The sequence below is a fragment of the Capricornis sumatraensis genome, chromosome 7 (assembly GCF_032405125.1).
Source record: "Capricornis sumatraensis isolate serow.1 chromosome 7, serow.2, whole genome shotgun sequence".
NCBI lineage: Eukaryota > Metazoa > Chordata > Mammalia > Artiodactyla > Bovidae > Capricornis > Capricornis sumatraensis.
In genome coordinates this window covers 76,594,361-76,616,958 of record NC_091075.1, presented here as the reverse complement: position 1 = coordinate 76,616,958, position 22,598 = coordinate 76,594,361, and the positions used below count along the sequence as shown (strand labels likewise).

The 22,598-nt window shown below is 37.7% G+C and overlaps 1 protein-coding gene across 4 annotated transcripts; it reads right to left on the bottom strand.

The window, feature by feature from the left end:
- Window positions 1–19,831: 19,831 nt before the first annotated feature.
- Window positions 19,832–21,422, bottom strand: LOC138082108 (zinc finger protein 410-like). Of its 4 annotated transcripts, none has more exons than XM_068975355.1 (2): window positions 19,877–21,422; window positions 19,832–19,843 (listed from the first exon to the last, which is right to left on the bottom strand). In XM_068975355.1, exons 1-2 carry the CDS (start codon window positions 21,239–21,241, stop codon window positions 19,832–19,834), a joined length of 1,377 nt encoding a protein of 458 aa, XP_068831456.1. In that variant the 5' UTR covers window positions 21,242–21,422. The 4 variants fall into 4 exon arrangements, with proteins under 4 accessions (XP_068831456.1, XP_068831458.1, XP_068831459.1 ...); XM_068975357.1 differs by having other exon boundaries at window positions 19,832–19,980; window positions 20,095–21,422; XM_068975358.1 differs by having other exon boundaries at window positions 19,832–20,856; window positions 21,061–21,422.
- Window positions 21,423–22,598: the final 1,176 nt, after the last annotated feature.

The window sequence follows — 22,598 nt, the reverse complement described above, 5'->3', positions numbered from 1 at the left end:
TAGATGGTGCAAACCCCTTGTCTCAGAGTTTCATTGGTTCTCCGTGTAAACCAAGTTATTCAGCCTCTTTTCTCCACTAATTTTCCTACTACACTCTTCTTTTCTAATCTCTCTCCATATCTTTAATTAAACAATTTTCCTCTAGACACCAACTCTGTCCCCGCTTCAAATTACCCTGGATCCACCGGGGCTGGAGCCTGGCATTCTCCTGCCCTCAATCTTTCCTAGCATCAGGGTCTTTACCAATTAGTCAAATTTTTGCATCAGGTGACCAAAGGCTTGAAACTTCAACTTCAGCATCAGCCCTTCAATTGACTATTCAGCATTGATTTCCTTTAGGACTGTCTGGTTTGATTTCCTTGCTGTCCAAGGGACTCTCAGAGTCTTTTCCAGAACCACAGTTCAAAAGCATCAATTATTCAGTGCTCAGCCTTCTCTATGGTCCAAATCTCACATCCATACATGACTATTAGAAAAACCATACATTTGACTATATGGACTTTTGTCAGCAAAGTGAGTTCTCTGCTTTTGAATATTTTGTCTACATTTGTCATAGCTTTTCATCCACGTAGCAAGTGTCTTTTCATTTCATGGCTGCAGTCACCATCCGGAGTGATTTTGGAGCCCAAGAAAGTGAAGTCTATCACTGTTTTCATTTTTCCCCACCTATTTTTCACACGTTTCATTTGGTGGCGGAGCAGGTTCCCTGCCTTCTCCCAGCAGGAAAGATACTGAGGTGGGGCAGGCAAATGGAATATCTGGGGCATACCCGCTCATGGCCTCGACACTGAGTGGGGCTCAGTTGAAGGACACTGAGAAATTCCTACCCACTCTAAAGATACTGGGTGAGTGGCTGATTGAGTAAAAGCAAACAAACAGGTGATTATTAACCCAGTGGAAAGATGCTGGAGGAGGGGCACAATTGAAGGAAATCAAGGAATACCTGGACTGAAAGGGGACTCTCATATGGCTCCATTGTAGAAAGACATAAGGAATGGAACTCATACTTGCAAGTACCTAGTTAACTGAAGACATTAAATCTCACCATAAATATTGAGGTGGCTCTTTAATGCTTATGCAGTTAAAAATTAAGAGCTGGCTTGGTGAAACCTTAAGCAAGGCTTTTTATGGGAAGGCTCAGATTTCTCTGTGTCTTTGGGATGACCCAGCTTCCCTAGTGGCTCAGACATTAAAGAATCTGCCTGCAATGAAGGAGATTTGGGTTCAACCCCTGGGTCAGAAAGACCCTTGGAGTAGGAAATGGCAACCCACTCCAGTATTCTTGCCTGGAGAATTCCATGGACAGAGGAGCCTGGTGGGCTATATCCCATAGGTCACAAAGAATCAGATTTGACTGAGCAACTAATATGCTAACACACATTTTCCAGGAAGAGATGGGACTGGATGCCATGACCTTAATTTTTTGTTTTTCAGAAAGTGATGATTTTAATTAGAAATTTAAATGTGCCAGGTGGCAGAGATCCCTTGGGTAGAGATAACTACTTTTATTTAAGAGCACTTTATGTTTAGAAAGAATAGAATATTTAAAGGCCAATTGAATTATTTTGATGAAACAAGTAATTCCACTTACAATAAATATTCAAAGTCTCTCTAGTGAGAAAAATCAGCAACATTTCAAGTAAGAAAGATAAGTATGATGCTGTGATCTTAATTTTTTGAATGTTGATTTCTAAGCGAGCTTTTTTACTCTCTTTCACCTTTATCAAGAGGCTCTTTAGTTCCTCTTTGCTTTCTGCATTAGGGTTGTATCATTTCATATCTGAGGTTGATTAATATAGTCTCATTCATCATTTGCTTTCTGTTTATCCCCTCTGATTTGTGTTGCTCTGTTTTACCTTTAGTCCCTTTTTTTGGATTATTTGATCAATCTATTTTAATGTGTCTATTAGATTTTGGACTATATCTCTTTGTATAATTGTGTTACTCTAGGAACTTAAATATACGTATTCAAATGTTCACAGCCATTTCAAAATAAAGTTGCATTACTTCAATAAAATACAGAATGTTTGCTGCCAGTTAGGTCTCTTTATACCCCCAAAAGGTTTATCTTATATTATCTTAGATTAATAGTTGCTAAATCTATTATATCTACATATGTTGAAAATCCCACTGGACATTGTTATACATTTTATTGTCAGCATGTGTACTAACACGACCTGAGAAGCACCATAATATGATTATACTAGTTTACATTTATTATATACAATTGTCAGATAGGGGAAGCTGTATCTGGTGAGGCTCAGGTGATCTGCAGCAGGATCTCCATTTCCATGAAGAAAGTATCACTGGGCATGTTCCCCAATGATCTTGAAGAGATGCTTAGGCATTTCAAGCTGATAAAGTGCAGGGCTGGGGGCACCACAGCAGTTTTGTTCCATGTACTTCTGCTTGGTGTTGGTCTCAAGAATAACATAATCTTTCATAGAACCTCTTGGAAATTGGGCAGACCCTTGATAACTGGGTTAAATGCACTGCGGCTTGCAGGCTTCCCAGCTTTGACTTACTCATCTACTTCATTTTGAGCACCAGCTCAGCCAGAATTCTGTCAAAGATCGAGTCAACCCCAGTGCTATGGACATTGCTCAGATGGTTGTATAAACCTGTGGCCAGAAGGATGCCAACCTGCACAGAAACCAAACGGCTGGAGAAGGAGTCAATCACCAATCCACTGCACCCAGCCCAGAACAGAATAAACTGTCCTCCAGGGTGAGGTCAGAGAAGTGGGAAAAGTACTTGGCCCATTCAAAGAGAGTGCAAAGCTGCTTACTGGTTTTTTTTTCCCCCAACACAGAACATTTATGTTGTCTTTAAAACATCACAAATATGAATCATCCAGCAGCTTGCCATTTTTGTAGCTGGACAACTTGCCTTAATCATCAGTCTGCTGAACTTCCTTTTTTAGAAACATAAAAAACATCCAAAAATTCTCTGATAACTGTGTCTTTAACTGCTAGGGCTTGCTGAATCAAAGCAGCTAGATTTGATACAAGTTTAGTGTTGTTGCCTTCAGGAATTAACTTTTTTTCCTGATGCTTGAGATACTGAACAAGAAACACCTGGCCTCTTCTGAACCCTGTGGATGTATTTTTTGCCCAAGAAATTTAAAATTTCAACAAGAGACCTATTCTTTTGAATAATGATGCCAATGGGAAAGTGAGTTATGCACAGATCTCATCTTGAAACAGAAACCCAACATAACACCTTTAATCATGTTCTGTGCATGACTTCAGATAGTGCCAAAGGTAGCCAGTTCCTTCCTATTTCTCCATGGTTTGTCAGCTCAGAGCCCCTTCTTTTTCTTTTGAAGGAGACTTTTGTATTTTATCCAAAGATTTAGTTGTAAGCAGAAGAGGCTGCAGTGACTTTATGCAGCCATAGCATATCTGTAACTCTATATAAGCAAAGTAAGAGTGATGTGGGAATGCAGTGATGAAAGTGTGGGATTCAGATACGGAAAAAAAGAGGGGGCTATTCAACATGAAAATCCTTATTGAAAACAATGAGACTTGTGACCCTAACTCACAGCATACATAGAAAATATTTCCACATTGTGTGTGTGTTTAATCACTTAGTCGGGTTTGACTTTTTGCAACCCCATGGACTGAAGCCCGCCAGGTTTCTCTGTTCATGGGATCTTTCTAGGCAAGAATACTGGAGTGGGTTCCCATTTCCTCCTCCAGTGGATCTTCCTGATTCAGGGACTGAATCCTCATCTCCTGTGTCTCCTGCATTGCAAGTGGATTCTTTACCCACTGAGCCATTGGGGAAGCCAATAATACTCTAAACAATAAAAAATGTTTAAATATATACAATTTCTATAATCATACAGTATAAAATATTTTAAAGACAAGATGCAAAAGTACAAATTGTAAATTAGAAAAAACAATAAATTAATACATGATAAAAAAGGTATCTAACTTGAATTTATGAGCCATTGCCTCATTGAACAGCATAGATTGACTTTACAACAAAATACTAAACAAAAGAAACAAAACACTATCTATGAAATACTTCTGTTTATACAAAATTCAAAAACAGACAAAGTGATACAGTTTGTAAGAAGACAGGGAAGTGGTTATTTTTCAAAAAACATATAGACTTAAAAGGGAAATGAAAAGCTTCTTGGGTGCTAGTAAAGTTCTGTTTCTCTATCTGGGAATTGTTATATTTTCATTTTTGTATTTGTTTTGTTTTATTGTGCATGCATGAAAATTCATCAAACTGGTCACTTATTTGTTGTTTCCTATCTGAACTTACACTTTGATAAATATTAAAATGAAAAGTAAGGAAATAATATGTGCAAGTTTGGGGATAATTAAAATAAAAAGAGGCATTGGATGGTAATTACAAGCACAAAAGATGATGCATTGCTATTAACAAAGTTCCAGTTAAGTTGGATTGAGGATTGAAGGATGTTCATCTTATTGTTTACTTTTACCATGTGGACATACATTTGTCAACTATTTGTACAACTATTACAAAATAATTAATAATCATGTTATTGCATAAAAATGACATAATAAATAGGAGAAAGAACCTCATGATTGACACAGCCTAGACTTTCAAAATCTTTGTGAAATGATAAAACATGATTAATTCATTTCAATGTCTTTTTACAAGCATGTTAATCATATAGTATCATTGTATATTTTAATAAACACTTACATTACACTAAGCATTTTACAACTTTTTCTTTGCCATTTCACACTAAATTCAAAACATCTATTTTAATTTTTTGTTGTTGCTACAGATATAATCATACAGGTGAGTCATATTTCATTTAATCTGCTTAAGAGGAAGAGCAAAATAATGATGCAATAAATTGAAAGCCTTCTATAACTGACCTAGAGGAAGAGTGGTCTGAAATGCAAGAGTCCACTTGTGTACAGATTTTTTTCACTAAATATGTACCACAGATCCTCAGTTGATGTGGAGTTTATTGCTCGCTAGTCCAGTATTATTCAAGGGTCAGTAGTATATAGATGATTAGATTGTCCCATTCATGCAAATATACTTATGATATTAATTTCTAAGGATGAGAGTATGGTACAAAAAACCTCTAAAAATGTTTGCCTATTAATAAATGACTCAAAGTGTGTAGAAATTGAGTCCACATTTCACCAACAGTATATAAAGAGATTTATGTTCTCCATGCTAACAATAATTTTGTGTTTACTCTCTCTGCTCATTCATATATGATCAGTTCAGTTCAGTTCAGTCACTCAGTCGTGTCCGACTCTTTGTGACCCCATGAATCGCAGCACGCCAGGCCTCCTTGTCCAACACCCGGAGTTCACTCAGACTCGCATCCATTGAGTCAGTGATGCCATCCAGCCATCTCATCCTCTGTCGTCCCTTCTCCTCCTGCCCCCAATCCCTCCCAGCATCAGAGTCTTTTCCAATGAGTTAATGCTTCGCATGAGATGGCCAAAGTACTGGAGTTTCAGCTTTAGTATCATTCCTTCCAAAGAAATCCCAGGGCTGATCTCCTTCAGAATGGACTGGTAAGATCTCCTTGCAGTCCAAGGGACTCCCAAGGGTCTTCTCCAACAACACAGTTCAAAAGTATCAATTCTTCTGTGCTCAGCCTTCTTCACAGTCCAACTCTCACATCCATACATGACCACTGGGAAAACCATAGCCTTGACTAGATGGACCTTAGTGGGCAAAGTAATGTCTCTGCTTTTGCATATGCTATCTAGGTTGGTCACAACTTTTCTTCCAAGGAGTAAGCATCTTTTAATTTCATGGCTGCAATCACCATCTGCAGTGATTTTGGAGCCCAAAAAAATAAAGTCTGACACTGTTTCTACTGTTTCCCCATCTATTTCCCATGAAGTGATGGGAAATAGAAGTGATAGAAGTGATGGGACCAGATGCATATAAGATAGTGAAAGATAATTAGGATTATTATTTGCATAGAGAAAAAAAGCTTTTTAATGTGAATGTTGGTGAATGTAATCATACATTTTGGCATAGAGAAATACAGATATACGACAGGTAGATAGATGGATATGGGCAGAATTTCTTAAAGTTTATTTTTAATTCTTTATTAATGAGGTTGATCATTTGCTTTATAATTCATTTTCTTTTTTACTCTCATTTATTTGGGATATTCCTTTTACCATTAATTTATTAGTGTTTCTTCTATGATAAAAAGAATGTGACTGTCTCTTTTATTCATAGCATCTGACTTTGAATTTATGTTCCATGTTCCAGAATTTTTGTAATGATTTTATTTCAAGATAAGACTCTTTTGAAATCGGTGTTATTTTTCTGCAATGAATATTCATTCATAATTTATTTAGTAACTATCTTTTTTGTTTAAGATTTTGAGTCAGCCATAATTATTTATGATGTAGAGACAGGAATCCAGCTTAATTTTATCTTCAAATGGCTAGCTAGCTAAAAATAAGAACTTAGTAAGACTTTAATTTCCACTAGTTTCAAAGGTTTGACATATATTAAAAGTGTATGTTTTATATTGAGAATCTTCATTTTGAGATAGTTTAAACATATAATGATTATGCAATTCTTTTTTACTTTGTAGTTATAACAAAATTTAAACCATTTCTGGTAAAAAATAATTGAAACAATTTTGAAAAGTGTATGGTTGTATATAATTGCATTCAATGCACTCTTCCATTTTTCCACCTTAAATCTTCCTGTACTTTGAAAGTCTTCACTTGTATATAAACAGTTTTGATGATAACACACAAACATTGAATGTTGGAAAGGGAACAACAGATTTATAATGAATTTTGTAGGTGCTCAGGACACATCATTTTTTTTTTCAGCCTTATTTTTAGGATTACTTTTTACATGTAATATATCTATGAAGGAAATAAAACTCTTCAGTAACAAATTCTTACATATGTTTTTTCATCTGATACCAGAAAACAGTCTTGAATTCATTTCATGAAATGTTTACATCAAATCTAGACAACAACACATATTAACCAATGTAAAAATCATGCTGAAATCTTGTGTTCCTAGTATGTAAAATTATTAGTTTCTTCTCATTTTCATGATATTCAGTTTGGAACAAACTTGTATATTAGGAAACAGGGAAGGGAATGAAGATTATACAGTATGTATCAGTAAATGGGTTGAAAATGTTTTATGACTGAACCTTTCTTTATAAATATGATTTGGGATTTCAAAAAGAGCATATTGCAAATGCCACCCAGTACATTCAGCAAATGTTACCTTCTATCATAGAAGATAGGCTCCAAATGTGATTTGAGTAAAAATGAACATAAGGGAATAGCTTGTAAATGACACTTAGGCTTTTCAGTCTTGATTGATTTCAATACTGAATTTGAAAACAATATAGTTGCAGTTGTAAATAAAGTTTACTTCTACTTTTATATAACTGTTAAGTATTTTCCTTCAACATTCAGGAAATTATTGCTTCTTCCACTAAAGTCTATATTTCACTTTTGTCTGTAATAGATTTTAAAACTTTGGATAAATAGATTTGAAATCCTAACTGATCCTGTGAGTATTCCTTGCATTTCATAAAATCATTTTTGAAGTGAAACTTCTTCAAGAATACTTTAGCAGGTGTTTTGCCCACCTTTTCTGGACTTATGTGCTTCCTAATATTGTTGCTTAGTGCCCTTGCCATCAAAGATACAAAGATAGGAAAATCCTTTAAAGCTTTCTTTTACATTTGCTTTTCAGCTCCATTATAGAGTCTTTGTATTGACAAAGGGTCATATCTACAAAATCTATTCAATAACAAAGTTTTAAAAAACAATTCAGATAAAAATAGGAATTTGGAAAATAACCAAACCAAAATATTCTAAGCCATATTCTTTACACCCAGCATAAAATTACATCCATCTCCACAGATCATCCTCATTTATGATTTTCCATTCACATTCTGCTATCACAGAACTCATTTAGAGAAAACAAAATGTGATTATTGTTTTTTTAAATTTCACTAAGAATTAGGATAACTCATAAACTTTGGATTACTCTAACTTCTAGTAATAAATCAATGATCTAAGCCATCCTTTGGAAATTAAATTAAGATCAATGTCTTATATAGTTACTAGTATTAATGGGTCGTCGTGTCTGACTCTTTGTGACTCTATGGACTGTAGCCCACCAGTTTCCTCTGTCTATGGGATTCTTCAAGCAAGAATACTGGAGTGGACTGCCATTCCCTTCTCCAGAGGGTCTTCCTGACCCAGGGACTGAACCTGGGTCTCCTGCATTGCAGGCAGATTCTTTACCATCTGAGCTATAGGGGAGTCCCCTTTAGTCACTAAGTTGTATCCAACTTTTTGTGACCTCATGGCCTGCTGGGGCCTCTGTCCACGGGATTTCCCAAGCAAGAGTCCTGAAGTGGGTTCCCATTTCCTTCTGCAGGGGATCTTCCCTGATCCACAGATTGAAACTGCATCTCCTGCAATGCAGGTGGATTCCTTACCATTGGGCCACCCAGGAGACCCCAAGGACAATATTTCAAGAGTCACATCATGCAAGGTACTATATAACAGATGATTTGGTAGTAGCCTAAGGAAAAGAAATGCAAAAAAGCAAAATGGCTGTCTGAGGAGGCCTTACAATTAGCTGGGAAAAGAAGAGAAGCTAAAAGTAAAGGAGAAAAGGAAAGATATAAGCACCTGAATGCAGAGTTCCAAAGAATAGCAAAGAGAGATAAGAAAGCCTTCCTCAGTGATCAATGCAAAGAAATAGAGTAAATGATAGAAATGGTATGGATCTAACAGAAGCAGAAGATATTAAGAAGAGGTGGGAAGAATACACAGAACTGTACAAAAAAGATCTTCATGACCAAGATAATCATGATGGTATGATTACTCACTTAGAGCCAGACATCCTGGAATGTGAAGTCAAATGGGCCTAGAAAGCATCACTATGAACAAAGCTAGTAGAGGTGATTGAATTCCAGTTGAGCCAGTTCAAATCCTGAAAGATGATGCTGTGAAAGTGCTGCACTCAATATGTCAGCAATTTGGAAAACTCAGCAGTGACCACAGGACTGGAAAAGGTCAGTTTCCATTCCAATCCCAAAGTAAGGCAATGCCAAAGAATTCTAAAACTACCACACAATTACACTCATCTCACACGCTAGTAAAGTAATGCTCAAAATTCTCAAAGCCAGGTTTTAGCAATATGTGAATCGTGAATTTTCAGATGTTGAAGCTGGTTTTAGAAAAGGCAGAGGAACCAGAGATCAAATTGCCAACATCTGCTGGATCATGGAAAAAGCAAGAGTTCCAGAAAAACATCTATTTCTGCTTTATTGACTATGCCAAAGCCTTTGACTGTGTGGATCACAATCAACTGTGGAAAATTCTGAAAGAGATGGGAATATCAGACCACCTGATCTGCCTCTTGAGAAATCTGTATGCAGGTCAAGAAGCAACAGTTAGAACTGGACATGGAACAACAGACTGGTTTCAAATAGGAAAAGGAATACGTCAAGGCTGTATATTGTCACCCTGCTTATTTAACTTATATGCAGAATACATCATAAGAAACGCTGGGCTAGAAGAAGCACAAGTTGGAATCAAGACTGCCAGGAGAAATATCAGTCACCTCAGATATGCAGATGACACCACCCTTATGGCAGAAAGTGAAGAGGAACAAAAAGCCTCTTGATGAAAGTAAAAGAGGACCTGAGTGAAAAAGTTGTCTTAAAGCTCAACATTGAGTAAACTAAGATCATGGCATCTGGTCCCATCACTTCATGGAAAATAGATAGGGAAACAGTGGAAACAGTGTCAGGCTCCAAAATCACTGCAGATGGTGATTGCAGCCATGAAATTAAAAGACGCTTACTCCTTGGAAGAAAACTTATGACCAACCCAGATAGCATATTGAAAAGCAGAGATATTACTTCGCCAACAAAGGTCCGTCTAGTCAAGGCTATGGTTTTCCCAGTGGTCATGTATGGATGTGAGAGTTGGACTGTGAAGAAAGCTGAGTGCCAAAGAATTGATGCTTTTGAACTGTGGTGTTGGAGAAGCCTCTTGAGAGTCCCTTGGACTGCAAGGAGATCCAACCAGCCCATCCTAAAGGAGATCAGTCCTGGGTGTTCTTTGGAAGGACTGATGCTAAAGCTGAAACTCCAGTACTTTGGTCACCTCAAGCGAAGAGTTGACTCATTGGAAAAGGCCCTGATGCTGGGAGGGATTGGAGGCAGGAGGAGAAGGGGACGACAGAGGATGAGATGGCTGGATGGCATCACCAACTCGATGGACATGAGTTTGAGTGAACTCCGTGAGTTGGTGATGGACAGGGAGGCCTGGTGTGCTGTAATTCATGGGATCACAAAGCGTCGGATACAACTTAGCAACTGAACTTACTTAAGGATATCACTCAAGGGACATAACTGGGAATCTTAATATGGCACATCTCAGAAAAATCTTTAAGTATCTTATATAACTAAACCACCATAATCCTATTTTTAATAATTGATTGCAATTGGTTATTGGTTGTTTTCAGGCCCTTGAGGCAGCTCTAGTCTCTAACATATGGCTCCTTCTACCTTTAAAACCAGGAAAGATGTTTGAAATCTTTCTTGTTGTTTTGTTTTTAATATCTTTGACTTCCCACTTTTCTACTAGCTTATAAGTATCTTTACTTCAAAAGTGTCCACATAGTTAGGTTATATCCACCAGGATTATTTGTATTTTTATTATCTCAGTGTCAACTGATCAGAAACCTGAACTGTACCTGCAAAATCCATTTTACTCTATAATGATGTAACCGTGGACAAGACGTCTCTCTCTGTAATTATGGACATGGGAAGTAAAAACACATATACTGAGGGACAATTTTAGAACTTGCCAACCATAGGAGTTGATTTTGTATCCCCTACCTATCATAAAGAGGCAATGCTCTAATTATACTACTAAAGTAATGTCAGTGTACCTAAGCCAGGGAGAAGTCTTCAATCCTCTATACAGCAGAAGCAGCCAATGCTCTAATTCACCTACTAGACTACTTTCAGGAAGGCCCAGCAAGGAGCCACCTACTATAGTCAGCAGCAGTAATGTTTAACAAGGTGATAGAAGGTTAGTTTGTATCAAAGACATAGTGAGAAGTTGAGCCTTCCTAGTGAGGAGCTGAGCCTTCACTCCCATCTAACAACAAGACTGAATGAAGTGTATGAAGCAAGGCTACTCAGCACTCTGGTCTTCCTCACCTCACATTGGTGTGAATAAGAATCAATGGGGAATGGAACCCTCACCCTCATATAACTATAATATATCCTAAACAGGACAACTGCTTAAACAAAAGATTATATAGAATCCAGAGTCTCATAACATAATACCCAAAATAGCCACAGGACAATAAAAAAAAAATCTCTGTTTTGCAAATAATCTCTCTTTTACAAATGAACAACTTGTATAAAGTACAATCATAAAGAGACATATATTGAGAATATCAACTATATCAACACTGTAGTTACCTGTAGTTAAAGGATTTTAAGGTAGTTGTCATTAAAATGCTTCAATGACCAACTATGAACACTCTTGAAAGAAGTGAAAAAAAAAAAAAAAATAGAAAATCTCTGTCAAAGGAATTGAGGTAGCAAAAAAAAAAAAAAAAAAGTTATAGATCTGAAAAATACAGTAACCAGAGGGACCTTGGGGGAGACATCTTAATGGATAGGCTCAATAGCAAAATGAGATGACCGAGAAAAGAATCAGTGAACTCAAAAATATATCAATAGACATTACCTGATCTGATCATGGAAAAAGCAAGAGAGTTCCAGAAAAACATCTATTTCTGCTTTATTGACTATGCCAGAGCCTTTGACTGTGTGGATCACAATAAACTGTGGAAAATTCTGAAAGAGATGGGAATACTAGACCACCTGACCTGCCTCTTGAGAAATCTGTATGCAGGTTAGGAAGCAACAGTTAGAACTGGACATGGAACAACAGACTGGTTCCAAATAGGAAAAGGAGTACATCAAGGCTGTATATTATCACCCTGCTTATTTAACTTATCTGCAGAGTACGTCATGAGAAACACTGGACTGGAAGAAACACAAGCTGGAATCAAGATTGCCAGGAGAAATATCTATAACTTCAGATATGCAGATGACACCACCCTTATGGCAGAAAGTGAAGAGGAACTAAAAAGCCTCTTGATGAAAGTGAAAGTGGAGAGTGAAAAAGTTGGCTTAAAGCTCAACATTTAGAAAATGAAGATCATGGCATCCGGTCCCATCACGTCATGGGAAATAGATGGGGAAACAGTGGAAACAGTGTCAGACTTTATTTTTTGGGACTCCAAAATCACTGCAGATGGTGACTGCAGCCATGAAATTAAAAGACGCTTACTCCTTGGAAGAAAAGGTATGACCAACCTAAATAGTATATTCAAAACCAGAGACATTACTTTGCCGACTAAGGTCCATCTAGTCAAGGCTATGGTTTTTCCTGTGGTCATATATGGATGTGAGAGTTGGACTGTGAAGAAAGCTGAGTGCTGAAGAATTGATGCTTTTGAACTGTGGTGTTGGAGAAGACTCTTGAGAGTCCCTTGGAATGCAAGGAGATCCAATCAGTCCACCCTAAAGGAGATCAGTCCTGGGTGTTCTTTGGAAGGACTGATGCTAAAGCTGAAACTCCAGTATTTTGGCTACCTGATGCGAAGAGTTGACTCATTAGAAAAGACTCTGATGCTGGGAGGGATTGAGGGTGGGAGGAGAAGGGGACGACAGAGGATGAGATGGCTGGATGGCATCACTGACTCGATGGATGTGAGTTTGAGTGAACTCCGGGAGTTGGTGATGGACAGAGAGGCCTGGCGTCCTGTGATTCATGGGGTTGCAATGAGTTGGACACGACTGAGTGACTGAAATGAACTGAACTGATCTGAACTAGACCATTCAGGTATGACCTAAATCAAATCTCTTATGATTATACAATGGAAGGAACAGACATATTCAAAGGATTAGATCTGATATAGAGAGTGCCTGAAGAACTATGGCTGGAAGTTTGTGACATTGTATAGGAAGCACTGATCAAGACCATTCCCAAGAAAAAGAAATGCAAAAATGCAAAATGGTTGTCAAGGGAGGCCTTACTAATAACTAAGAAAAGAAGTGAAAGGCAAAGAAGAAAAGGGAAGATATACCCATCTGAATGCAGAGTTCCAAAGAATAGCACAGAGAGATAAGAAAGCCTTCCTCAGTGATCAGTACAAATAGAGGAAAACAAATGGAATGAGAAAGACTAGAGATCTCTTCAAGAAAATTAGAGATACTAAGGGAACATTTCATGCAAAGATGGGCACAATAAAGGATAGAAATGTTTTAGACCTAACAGATATACAAGATATTAAGAAGAGGTGGCAAGAATACACAGAATAACTATACAAAAAATATTTTCATGACCCAGATAACCACGATGGTGTCATCACTTACCCAGAGACAGACATCCTGGAATGTGAAGTCAAGTGGGCCTTAGGAAACATCACTATGAACAAAGCTAGTAGAGGTGATGTAATTCCAGGTGAGCTATTTCAAATCCTAAAAGATGATGCTAAAAAGTGCTGCACTCAAAATGTCAGCAAACTTGGAAAACTTAGCAGGTACCACAGAATTGGAAAAGATCAGTTTTCATTCCAGTCCCAAAGAATGTTCAAATTACCGCACAATTGTACTCTTCTCACACACTAGCAAAGTAGTGCTCAAAATTCTCCAAGTCAGGCTTCAATAGTACATGAACTGAGAACTTCCAGATGATCAAGCTGGATTTAGAAAAGGCAGAGGAACCAGAGATCAAATTGCCAACATCTTTTGGATCATCGAAAAAAGCAGGAGAGTTCCAGAAAGCATCTACTTCTGCTTCATTGAATACACCAAAGCCTTTGACTTTGAGGATCACAACAATGTGTGGAAAATTCTTCAAGAGAAGGGAATACTAGACCACCTGACCTGCCTCTTGAAAAATCTGTATGTGTGTCAAGAAGCAATAGTTAGTACCAGACATGGAAAAATGGATTGGTTCCCAATTGGGAAAGGAGTACTTCAAGGCTATATATTGTCACCCTGCTTGTTTAACTTATATGCAGATTGCATCATGTGAAATGCTGGGCTGGATGAAGCACAAGCTGGAATCAAGATTTCTGGGAGAAATATCAATAACCTTAGATAAACAGATGACAGAAAGCAACCAACTTTATGGCAGAAAGCAAAGAGGAACTGAAGAACCTAATGATGAAAATGAAAGAGGAGAGTGAAAAAGCTGGCTAAAAACTCGACATTCAAAAAATGAAGATCAGAAGATCATGGCATCCAGTCCCATCATTTCATGGCAAATAGATGGGGAAACAACAGGAACAGTGACAGATTTTATTTTCTTGGCTCCAAAATTACTGCAGATGATGACTGCAGCCAATAATTGAAAGACACTCGTTCCTTGGAATAAAAACTATGACCAACCTAGACAGCATATTAAAAAGCAAAGACATTACTTTGCCAACAAGGGTCCATCTAGTCAAAGCTATGGCTTTTCCAGTAGTCATGTATGGATGTGAGAGTTGGACCATAAAGAAAGCTGAGCACCGAAAAATTGATGCTTCTGAACTGTGGTGTTGGGTAAGACTCTTGAGAGTCCCTTGAACTGCAAGGAGATCAAACTAGCTGATCCTAAAGGCAGTCAGTTCTGGATGTTCGTTGGAAGGACTGATGTTGAAGCTGAAACTCCAATACTTTGGCCACCTGATGCAAAGAGCTGACTCATTGGAAAAGATCCTGATTCTGGGAAAGATTGAGGGCAGGAGGAGAGGGGGACAACAGAAGCTGAGATTGTTGGATGGCATCAGCAGCTCAGTGGACATAATTTGAGCAAGCTCTGGGAGCTGGTGATGGACAGAGAAGTTTGGCATGCTGCAGCTAATGGGGCCACAAAGAGTTGGACATGACTGAGTGACTGAACTGATACTGATACTGATCTGAGTAACCTGGTAAATAGAGAAATATTGATTTGAAAAAAAAAATGGAGTCTCAAAGACCCATAGAATATGCAGGACTATGTATCTAGCATTCATATCACTGGAACCCTAGAGAAGAGAAAGAGTATGTGAGGGTCATACAAAAATTTGGGTAGATCTCAAATGAGTTTCCCCAGTGTCTCAGCAGTAAAGAATGTGTCTGCAATGTAGTACACCTGGATGCAATCCCTGGATGGGGAAAATACCCTGGAGGAGGGCACAGGAACCCACTCCATTATTCTTGCCTAGAGAATCCTGTGGACAAAGGAGCCTGGCATGCTACAGTTCAGGTGGTGGCAAAGAGTCAGAAATGACAGAAGGGAATGAGCACACACAAGTGAGTGAATAAAAGCCAATCTCAGAAGGTTAGATATTCTCTCATCCCATTTATTTGACATTGCTGGCTAGAGAAATTATACAGATAGACAATAGATTGCTGGTTTATGAAGGTTAGGAATGGAAGTGAGAGAAACTTTTGGTGAGTCTAGGAAAGCTTAGTCTGATGAACCTTGTGGTGGTGTAACAGTTCTGTATCTTGAGTATAGTGGTAGTTACATGAATCCATACATGTGACAAAAAGGCATAGCACTGCATATAAAACACACACATGCACACACACACACAAAACAAGGATTTCTGTGTAACATATACCAATGTTAAACTCCTAGTTTTAATGTTATACTATGGTCTTTCATGATATTACCACTGGGGAAACCTGGGTGAAGAATCTCCTTGTATCTTTTGTTTTCACTTTTTGTGACTTACAGTGATTCTAGTGAAAGTGCTAGTCTCTCATCTATACTCATTTTTAGAAAGTCAAAAAAAAATATTGAACAGATAGTTTTTCATAAAATTTGGTCTACTCTGTCTACCTCAGTTTCCCTGCTTTTTCAAATATTTTCATTTGGTCCAAATTATTTATCAGGACTTTTTCCTAAAAAGCATCCTGAGAACCCATGTTGGCCCTTTTCCTTAGACAGCTAACAATAAGATATCCTACTTTTGCAATTTTCAATGCATAACTAAATTTTTGTGTTTTCTCTCTATCTGCTTAATAATGAATAGAATAATAATAACTAGATTAAAAAAAAATGATGCTAGGAAAATACATTCCAGATGCCTGAGTCTACCTGTGTAACTACCTAAGCAGGACCCTGGATCTCTGGTGAAACAACATGGACCATTGCAATTGTCCTTAGATTTTAATAGGATGTTTGAGATTTCTAGAGTTGTCTCTTTATCCCATTGTTCATTTTTTAGTGATGCTTTCCTTACATTGTAAAAATTTTGAAAAGATTAACTGTCAAATGTCTAATTGCATTTTAAAAGTCTGTATGTAGTTTTCATAGTATACGATAACAAAAAAAAAATAATAGGCAGGAATTAAAACTGACATTGTAAAATAGCTGCAGATTCTAATACCAAAGGAAATTAAAGGAGGAATATATGTAAAAAGAAAATTAATTATGATCATTTAGAAGAGAAGTTCAACTTAGTAATACAGAATCTATATTTAAGTGGAAAAGCTGTAGTCTCAAGATAAAATAATGACATTCACAGACACGTTTGGGCTTCCCAGATGGCACTAGTGGTAAAGAGCCTCGCTGCCAAGGCAGGAGTAAGAGACACAGTTCCCTGAGTTGGGAAGATCCCCAGGAGAAGGACATGGCAACCCACTCTAGTATTTTTGCCTGCAGAATCCCATGGACAGAGGAACCTGGTGGGCTACAGTCCATAGGGTTGTACAGACTCAGACACGACTGAAGAGTCTTAGCATGCACACAGCACAGACATGTTTAAGTAACTTTATAATCTAATTATAAAAATGCTCAGTTAGTAAACTTGGTCAATCCCTAAGTTTTAAATACTGACTTAAAAAATAAAATTATGTTTAGAATAAATTTTTTTGACATTTTTTATTTTGTACTAACAAGAGGAAACCTAAGGTAGTTTGGCAGATGTTCTTTCTCAAGTTAATATCTCAAGTAAAATGGACCAACACAACACAAAAAGAAGTAAATGTTAAATTTGTTTGAGAGGTTTAAACACTCCCCTAGTAAATCGCCAAAGGATCTTAAAGGTTTTGTGACACAGTCTGTTGTATTTGATGACTGCATTTTTCCTTATTTTGGGGTAAACATATTGGTGTCCTCAGGTTGTATTAATGAGAAAATTGCAACCTAGAAAATATTAATGCTTCAATACCAATTGACCTGAAACAAAGGCATGGGAACATCATAGAAGAATGAAACTTTTTAATAAAGCTATCAACTAACTACTCAATTAGAAAGAATTAAAAAATAGAAGTTAACCATAAATTACTGCAGTGAAGAATAATTAACTTTTTACATTTTCTGGTCAAATTATGTATATAAAAGAATAACTTTAACTTGTAGCCTATAAGAACATCACTGTATTTAGATTTGGGGGATATTTCATTATTCGTCTTTTCATTGTTATGTTGAGTCATAATTATCAACAACAGATTAATTAACTATCAAAATTATATTACTTTTAAAATGATGCATTTTATTTATACCGGATTTGGACACCTAAAGTCTACCTTTCCAATCAGTTCTGATTGACTAAATCCAACCTTATACTTTAGTGAGTTTATAAATTCAAGAATCACCTGAACAAGTGTTCTGAGAAAGCACAGAAAGAAAACACCTGAGAGAAAAGGCTGTAAGGACAAAACAGGAAACAAAATCATACAAACTGTCAGCATCTAGAAAAATTGTTCACTATTTTTGACAAGAAGGTCAATGGTGAATACTCACCTTTTGCCTTTTGGACTTAAAAATATATATAGTCAGCAAGTTGGCAGTTCTTAGTGACTGTGTAATTCAATGAGATACCAGGAGAAATGCAGTTTTTTGTCTGCTACACTGTGCTTTACAATTTCAGGAAATCTTGGGACACTTGAGCCTGACCTTCATATTCTCACTGTTATTGGACCAATAAAAAAAGAAAGAAAAAATTTTGTTTGCTTCTTAAAATGATCAATGATTTTACAGTTACTTAGTAGGGATAAGGGACTTGCAGAAATTCACCTTATTTAGATACAGCATCATTTTTCTTTGCATATAAATGTCTACTACCTTGAAATGCATTAGAAATATTAACCAACTATTTAACGTAACAAATAAAAAAGCCCCCAAAATTTCAGGTTGCAATTTTGTAAAAAGAAAATCCATACTCTGACTATGCTGAAATCTCTACATATCTTTAATAATTAATAAAAAAATCTCAGAAAAAAAGGCAGGATGAAGTGAGATAAAATGTTTTATAGATATGTGGTATAATATGGCAGATAAGAATTATTGAACAATTGAAATATAACTATATTTCAAAATAAGCTGTGCTTATCTGTAAATAACATACTAGATTTTAAAGATAGTATGGAAAGAAGAATGTATAAATCTCATTAATATGTTGTAGTAATTAAATGATGAAATGATAATATTTTGAACAAATTGAGTTAAACAAAATATATTATTAAAATTAATTTCACTTTCTATCAAGTAACTAGAAAATTTTAAACTATCTATGTTTAGATTTTGTGGTTCTTATTATGTTTCTATTAGGCTAGGATGTTCTGTAGAATACTCCTGGTTCTTTCATTTACAGTTCCTTTTCTATGGCAAAAATCTATCTAAATCAGTATTAAGCAGTCTTATCACTAGGGTGGGGCTGCCAACTGACCAGGTGGTTATTGTTCTCCCAGCTTTGTGGACAAATCCTATCAGGTGGTCCTAGTGGTAAAGAACCTGCCTGACAATGCAGGAAACATAAGAGACATGGATTCAGTCCCTGACAGTGGAAGATTCCCTGGAGGAGGGCATGGCAACTGACTCCAGTATTCTTGCTTGGAGAATCCCATGGACAGAGGAGCCTGGTGGGCTACACTCCACCGGGTTGCAGGGAGCTGGACATGATTGAAGCAACTTAATACACATGCCTAACTAGTTCATGCTAATTGCATCTTCTCAATTACCATAACCTTGAAAAGAATAAGTCAGAATGTATGTTTCTATATTCCACTTTTTTTTTTTTTTGAACTGACCAGTTGTTTTATTTCAAGGAAAAACAATTGAAGCTCTGAATCATGATTTTTAACTTAAAAAAAAAAAAAAAAAAACTCTTAACATGCTACTGTATGTTCCATAAACAAAGAAAGCAAAGTGGCCAAGTAGAGGTGATTAGGACAAGATAGTACCTCAGCTTGGGCCAAGCAGGGATTCAAGTAATTTATTTTTTTGCAGCCCAGTGGCGGAGAGTCTCTTACTCAGGTTGCTAAAGGGAGAATGTCACAACAGGACTGACATCATACCCTTCTCCAAAGCAACAAGGCATCTTGAAAGCTGAACTTCTTGGTGAAGTTTTATGGTTGGTGGCAGGATTTAGTTCACCCAAGTGAAAAGACAGCTCAGTCTGGGATGAAAACTCTTCAAAGGAAAACCTCCCCTCAACAGTCTTACTGAGAAACCGCAGCCAACAAGTAATCAAACTCGCTTTTGGGAGAAGTCTATCCCAAAACTGTGCAGTGGGAAGAGAGGTAGGTCCAGTTACCCAGCCCATATTCACTGCTTTCTTCCTTGTCTGCATCAGATGGTAACTGAAGAGAAGCTCTCCTACATTCATCTTCTAGGCCAGAAAAGATGAACAGAGGCAAAGGTGGGGTCCTTTTTTGTTGTGGTTCTGGCAAATTGTAAGCTATAAGCATCCTGTTCCCACTGAATGCACTCTGGGATCGGACAAAGCTGCTCTTCCAGGAGTCAGCACCCATGGTTCATGTCCGTCTTTCAGTTAAATCTCCTTAGTTTAGTAACTCCTGTGGATTTACAGCAGTTAAGACAGAAACCTCGTACGACTGCCTCCCTGACTGCATGGCCACCAGGTGATGGGTCACATCAGGCACTGAAGACAGGGGGCGTGGGGATCCTTCAGCAAGCACCTCATCATCAACTCCTAGGATAGAATTGGTATTTGGTAGGTTCAAGGACTCTCCACCAAGGCTGGGCTGAGAATTCATAGACACCAGGTTTTTACTGGTTACTGAAGCCTCTTCAAGCAAACTACTGCCCATTAGTGGCTCAGCAGCTGGTTCCTGCTCTTGACTCCCAGCTGCTCCCATCTGCAAGTGATGCTTTCTCATGTGCACATTCCTGCTCCCACTTTGAGAGAAGGTCTTCCCACAGACTTGACATTGATGTGGCTTCTCTCCTGAGTGAACCACCAAATGTTTTCGAAGGCTAGAATACTCAGCAAAGGAACGGCCACATCCTTGGGCTTCACAAAGGAAAGGCTTCTCTCCTGTGTGGATGCGCAGGTGGTTCTTCAGGTTTCCAGCTGTAGTGAACTGCTTACCACAGTTGGACTCAGGGCACACAAAGGGCTTCTCCCCATTGTGGGTTCTCATGTGCACCTTCAGCCTCTGTAATACATAGAAGCTTTTCCCACAACCTGCTGCAGGGCAAATAAAGGAGTGGTCGTTTCGATGAGTTTTGAGGTGGTACTTAAAGTGAGCTGGCCACACAAATGTCCGGTCACAGCCTTCAACTGTACACTTGAGCTTCTTCTCCATTTGAGGAAGGGGCCCAGAATCTTTGGGTTGCCCATCACCAGAACCAAGATGGACATTTTCTCCATTGCTGCTGGTTTTTGCATTCTTTGCTAGCTGTGCCCGAGTAGCAGCAATCAAACTGTCGTGGGCCAACTCCTGAACCCGGAGGAACCAGGGAATGCTACTGTCTGTGCTCTCACTGGAGAGGAAATCATTCCCTGAATCCTCTGCCTCATCTTGTACAAATACCAAGTGTTCGGCTGAAGAGCCCAGACCTGCTCTTGTTAGGTTAAGAAGAATAAAAGAAGTGCTATCACTTGGTTGTAGATCTTGCAACAAGCTAGGGGACTCTGGAGTGGACAAAAACTCTGGAGACTTCTGTACAGTCTGAGCCCTCGTCTCTTCTCCGTCTGGACCCACATTCACCTGAAGGCTTCTCAACACAGCCGAGGAAGGAACCTCCTTGGAGGAGTTCGTATGACTTGGAGTATCATCTGGTAACATTAGCCGACTGCATTCTGAGGCTTCAGTCACTGGAAGTAGGGACAAGCAAGTTATGTCTTTAGCTTCTGATTCTACTAACCCCTGTCCTAGGGGGATGGACGTATTCTGAACAAACTGTACCAGGAGCTCTGGTTTGGATTCTAACTCATCTGATAACATTGATTCAGCTTCCAAATTCTGTAGCTGTTCAGGGGACAGGTTAAAATCTTAATTCAGAGTCAATGACACCTTCCTGTTGTGCTCATATTCCCCTAGGAAGTGATATGCTTTTCCTGTAAGATGCTGTGCTGGCTGGGTAATCAATGTCGCCTTCCAGCCCCGTGCAGCAGTCCGTCCGTCAGTCGGTCCCGAATTCTGTCCACACAGAGCGTCTTCCGGCTCCTGCCGGAACTATATTCCACTTTTGCTATTCTATAAAGCTTTACTTTCTAACTTTCCTTGCTTAGTCATCTGTGTTTCCCCTTGTGAATTCCCGAGGATGAAGCATTTCTGTCTTTGCACTTTTTTGAGGTAAGATTTACAAGAAGTGAGATTGCACTTGCATAGGTTAGATGAGAAATAAATATCAATACACATTAAATGTCCCCAAATCCCATCCCTATTTTATTTGGGATGTTATATATTTATTTCCTTATTGGATTATTTCTGCCTCCCCTCACTAGAAAGTTCTTTAAATGCAAGAATTTGGTTTAGTTTAATAATTGCTGTTATATATATCTACAGTTTAGAATATTGCCTGACAAAATGATACTCAAAAGTGTCTGGTGGATGAATGAAAGCAGAGCCCTTGATTGAGAAGGACCAGAGAGAGTGAAGAATCAGTTTAAGCTGTCAAGGCAAACATCCTTTTTTTTTTTTTTTTTTCACCCCTTTCTGTGCATAATGAGATTTTCTTTCCAAACCATCATAGTTAAGGAAATAGCCCTCCAACTTATCCTTATGAATAAGAAGGTGTTTTTTTTTTCTTTCTTTTCCAATTGTCAGCTCTCTGACAGAACATCCTATTCCATATTTGTATATTTCAAGGAGCAGATTATAAATATCAGTTAAGGCAAAATACTTTCACAGATTATCATTTTGTTGTTCTTGTGTGAATAGAGTTGTCTCAACTTTGATTACCTCTGCTCCATTTCAGATCAGTTTTTAATGTCTTGAACAAAGAGAACTTCTTTTAAGGGACATTCATAATTATCAAACAAAGTATTTTTGAAAGTTTTCTTGGAAGTATTTTGAAACTGTCTTTGGTATACTTAGATGATTAGGAGGAAAAGCAAGGGAGCTAAACATTGTTTTTATCACCAGTAAGTGCATCAAGATCAAAATAAATAAGATATATTCATTTTCTAAATGTTTATTAGTGTATTTATTATAAATTTCTAATATTAAAAATCTCACATTAACGGATAAAAGTTTTATTAATTTTTATCATATCATAGATTCTCTGAATTAGAGATTAAAATCATTTTAAAAGAGGGCAGAAAAATTAACAAAAGGGAAGTTCAATCCTATGGAACTA